This window comes from Octodon degus, unplaced genomic scaffold, assembly GCF_000260255.1.
Source record: "Octodon degus isolate 3935 unplaced genomic scaffold, OctDeg1.0 scaffold00032, whole genome shotgun sequence".
NCBI lineage: Eukaryota > Metazoa > Chordata > Mammalia > Rodentia > Octodontidae > Octodon > Octodon degus.
In genome coordinates this window covers 18540535-18545116 of record NW_004524608.1, presented here as the reverse complement: position 1 = coordinate 18545116, position 4582 = coordinate 18540535, and the positions used below count along the sequence as shown (strand labels likewise).

At 37.4% G+C, this 4582-nt stretch overlaps 1 protein-coding gene across 1 annotated transcript; it reads right to left on the bottom strand.

Annotated features, from left to right (window-relative positions):
• Positions 1–594: 594 nt before the first annotated feature.
• Positions 595–2848, bottom strand: LOC101560303 (UBX domain-containing protein 4). Its single transcript, XM_012514463.2, has one exon. The coding sequence runs from the start codon at positions 2783–2785 to the stop codon at positions 1256–1258; it is 1530 nt and encodes a 509-aa protein (XP_012369917.1). The 5' UTR covers positions 2786–2848; the 3' UTR covers positions 595–1255.
• Positions 2849–4582: the final 1734 nt, after the last annotated feature.

Below are 4582 nucleotides of genomic sequence, written 5' to 3'. Positions count from 1 at the left end.
AACTAATCTTTATTTGTATGTTCATTCTTCAGGAAAAATTAATAGATCAGAGTATACAAAATTTTAAAGATCTCCTGGTTCTCGCTCCTATCAGCAGTGTAGCCTATTCTTGAGGTATCCCTGTCAACACATCATTTTAAAAAACTCAGTTATATCACTGGTGAAAAACAAAGCTTTCTGAGAACTTCTTCCCATTATAAAATAGTCAAATGTACTGACTCAAAAGCAATACTGTCCAATTTAAAAAGCAAAGCAAATATCACACACCCTTTTTCAAACATCATTAGTTTAGTGGTTTCTATTATCAAAATTGCGTGACATAGTATGTTTAGTCAGACTAAGAATTCTTTGTAATTTTTTAATAATAATCAGATCAGTGAAGGTGTATCTTTATACTTCTTGTCCTATCACAAGTACTTTTAGGTCCTAAAAGTGTGATTACTAGGGGTTAAAAGATCAGCAAAAAGGTTGAAGAGAATACCAGGTTATAAACTATCTATTCTTATCTTTTATCAGATAAGAACAAATACTATAAAGTAATACAAAGCAATGCTTCACTTAGAAGAAACAGTAAATGCCATTAACAAGTGTCCCAAAATGTCTTTCCTTCAGTGATATTTAAAGTAAAGTAGCCTGCTATTTTACTGAGATAGCTTAGGAATGGGGGGGGGGGGCGTCAAAGAAGCATAACTTCAACAGAACCCTATATAATAACAAGATGCTTAAAGCAAAAATAAGATCATTCTCATTTTTGGAAAAGATTTTTTATTCAGTATTTAAGATTAAAACCTACAAGATTTTGCTTCCAGCTGATGAGCAAAAAGAGAAAAGTTAAACATACGTTATCATCTGATTGGCTAGTTAAAATGCTCTAGGAGTCAAATTACTCAGTGACATTCCAGTTACTTTGTGTGGATTTAAAGAGTCTTGAAGATAAAAGGTATTTTACACAAAACATGTCATCTGAGAACGCAGGGCTAACGGGTATATAAAATACTGAAGAAGCGGCTGATATCTCAGAGAGGAGGCCATGGCAGACCTTTTGATTTTTAGGCATCTAGCAATTGTTACTGTATGCAAGGACCTAGCAGCCAGTTATTTTATGTCTTGACTTTTTTGAGTTAAACACTTTAACCCATACCCACTAAGCAGGAATAGAGACACTTTATAGATCAGTTGGAAAACGTAAAGCAGACCCACTTCTCCAGTAGAGTAAGAGAAACAATGATTACTATACTTATTTTAACTTGTCACACTACATCTGCTGAGTAGAATTTCCATTCCAAGTGTTGTTTTCATCTTCACCATCATCTTGAGTTCTCAATCTGTAAATCTTTCCCTCTTTTTTGAAGTCTTCTCCTCGTTTTTCCAGAACTCTTTTTCTGACTGGTTCCCTTTTTTCTGATTTGCCAGATGATGTAAGGTTTGAAGGTTCTGGTGATGGCGTTCTCACTGAAGTCTGTGTAGAAGGAGGAGTACTAAATAAGAAGTTGCTAATCAATCTCCAGATGGCAAGAAATGGGTAAAGTACTGTCCCCAACAATGTCCAAATGTCTCCACTGGAGGAGTGCACGAGGGATGTAGCTGGTCTTCCTGCTGGTAACAGAACCACTGAAGCACTTGGGGCAAGTTCCAAATCTAGCAATTTCTTTTTATAATCTTCTTTGGTAAATTCTCTCCTGGGAAACATGGTTGCTAATGAAAAATTACCGTAAGTGTTGCCAACTGTCTGTGCTTCAAACTGTCTTGCTTCTTCTAGAGGAGCATCAGAAGAAAACTGATTTGTAAAGGAAGAGCCATCAGGCAGACGAAACTGGATTCTTGCAATGGTGCTTCTTTCTCGAGCATATGATTCCCTCTTGCCTTCCATTTCTGCTTGTTTGGCCAGCAAGGCAGCAGCTCTGGCAGCCTCTACTTCTTCTTTTGTCTTTGCAAAACGAGCAGCTCTTTCCGCACGATCCAAAGCAATTTGCTGTTTTATCCGTTCTCGAGCTGCCCTATCTTCTGCCTTTTCTCTGCTTCTTTCTTCCAACATTCTTTTTGTTAATTCTTCTTCTTGTTTTCTTTTATAGTCCAACATTTCCTTTCCAGTTTTTCTCCTTTCAATTTCCTTCTTAATCTCTCTCTGTTCTTCTTCTCTCTTTTTTTCTTCTCTCCTTTCTTCAAGTTTTTTTGTTAGTCTTTCCACTCTGACAGTGAGGTCCTCTGCAGGTCTCTGATCTGAACATTCATTGGGCTCCTGAGAGGCAGCTGGATGGCCCGAGCTTTCTCCTCCTGTTAGAGTATCTGATTTTGTATCAGCAGAAGTGATAGGTGTTTGGCAAAGCTCTATATCCCCCGACTGAGAGTTTTCAGAAGTGTCATTAGGTTCAAATGAGGCAGATGGAGTAGACACTGAACTTTCAGACTGGCTGCCATTTGCAGCTGACATTTCACCTCTTAATGAGTGCATCTGTTGGACTTTGTGAATTCTCATAACAAGTTCATCTGCAGAAATACTTCCTGCTATTACTTCCAAAGGGATACCACTGTCTCCAATAAAGAAACTGGATGGAACACACACTACAGGATAGATTTGTGAAAACTGTAGGCAGGCTTCACTTTTGGTATCAATTTTAATAGCAACAAAACTATCTGAAGATGCTTCGGTCACTTTCTCATCTTCCCAACTTGCTGCCATCTGTGTAGACTGTTCATCATCACCTGCCACGAAGACCACGAATACCGCGCCGCTCCTCTTCGCCGACGCGATAGCGGCAGGAATGGCACCCTGGAACCACAGCATCGCTGGCCTCGGGCCTGCTCGCGGGCTCGCTCGTCCGTGTGTACTCGCCGCCGTCCCGGAGCTGGCCCCATTTTAATAATCTTTAAACAAAAATTATGTTTTTGCTTTTTTTTTCTGGTTCTCACAAATTATGTGACTCTTTGTCTTATCATCTTGTATTTTGTAACCACAATGTTTTATTTTTTATTTTATTTTTTTACTAATAGACAACATTAATTTTATTTGCCTTTATTTTATGCTTAATTTATTCCCTTCTCATAAATTTTTGTTTTTTTCAGTTTCTTCTGAGGTATCTTTTTCTTTTGTGCAACTTCCTCTTCTAGTTTGGGAACAATTTACTCCTTTTCAGTAAGGATCATCTTAGTGTGGCAAGCGGATCTCATGTATGGATGAATACCACCATGAGCTCTATAAGTACGGTGACACATCTTGGGTGCTTTGTTCACCTGGATATGCCCAATGACCAAGGAATCTATATCTAAACCCTTAAGCTCAGCATTACTCTTTGCATTTTTAAGTATGTGCAGCAAAGATTCAGCACTCTTTTTGGGCCACCGACCCTGTGTCCAGCCCCACTGTTTGCCCTGGGCACACCTACAAAATCCACCATTGTAATGCCGGAATGGCACACATTGCTTCCTTAATGTGACATCTGTCAGATACTTGGTGGCCTTTCAGATATGCATACCCTTGATGGCCTGGGCAGTTTCATGCATGTTCTTAAAGTAAACGAGAAGATTTGAGCCTCTTCATTTGCATGCTTTTATGAGGTTTTCTGGGTCGAGAGAGTAGCGAGCCATTTTTACAGGTCACCTCAAGCCATTCACTGGAAGAGCCACAACGTTTTATAATAGTTGTGCTTCAGAAAATCAACCAATCTTGTCTTTAGAATGCATCATTTTTAGACCAACTCAGGTATTTTTACTGGTGCAGTTTGTTTCCTGGAATGCCTTTGTTTCTTTGTTCCACACACCGACCCATCTCAAGGACTGTGGCTATAGCAACAATAAAGCATTATGCACACATAGTCTGTGCTTCTCACATGTCATTCGTTTTCCTTGCAGGATTCCTTTTGCCTTTCATTTTACCACATTAAATCTTGTCAAACAAACTTAATCTAGTTCTTCAGCCTTCCCTAATGCAATACTGAGTATTTTTTTTATTATTATTGTTGTTATATAACTCCTTGTCCTCTATATCAGGACAGTGTAGAAACATTAAAATTGCCTAGCCCTATTATGTAACAATAATTGGGTTGAAAACTAAGATATTTGCTAATTTTTAAATCATTTTCTAAGAAATTTTTCTGCCATTAAGTGCCCAAAAATTCTAGTGACTTTCTTAAAAATCTTGGTACTTTATGAGGTAGACATGTCAGCTCCAGAAAAGTCACTTACACAATTACTCTCTAGAAAATGTTATCACTTTTTAAATTTCTCCTAAGAAGAAATGGATATTATTAGCACATGTTTCTCAAACAATAGTGTTAATTTTTCTTAATGATATAATATACTAAAAGTTCAATCTGAAGATGAATATGTGCATTCTTTTAAATGTAAATTATCATGTTTACCTGCTTGGTTAATATGAAAAAGTGAGTTAAAAGTTTACAGAAAGGTTCAAGCATAGTTATGTGTACATAATATATATTCTAGCACAACTCTGACTGGAGCCTTAGAGTATAAGTTTGAGTACTTTTTACCTCCTTTCCCCATAGTGCTATAATTTCTAATAAAACTTTTTCTCTTCATACCACTGTATTTGTGAAGTGAAAGATTTTTATCTAAAATATAACTT

What these genes read in the sequence shown, in the direction of transcription:
- LOC101560303 (XM_012514463.2), bottom strand. Translation starts at nt 2,785, where the DNA reads ATGCTGTGGTTCCAGGGTGCCATTCCTGCCGCTATCGCGTCGGCGAAG.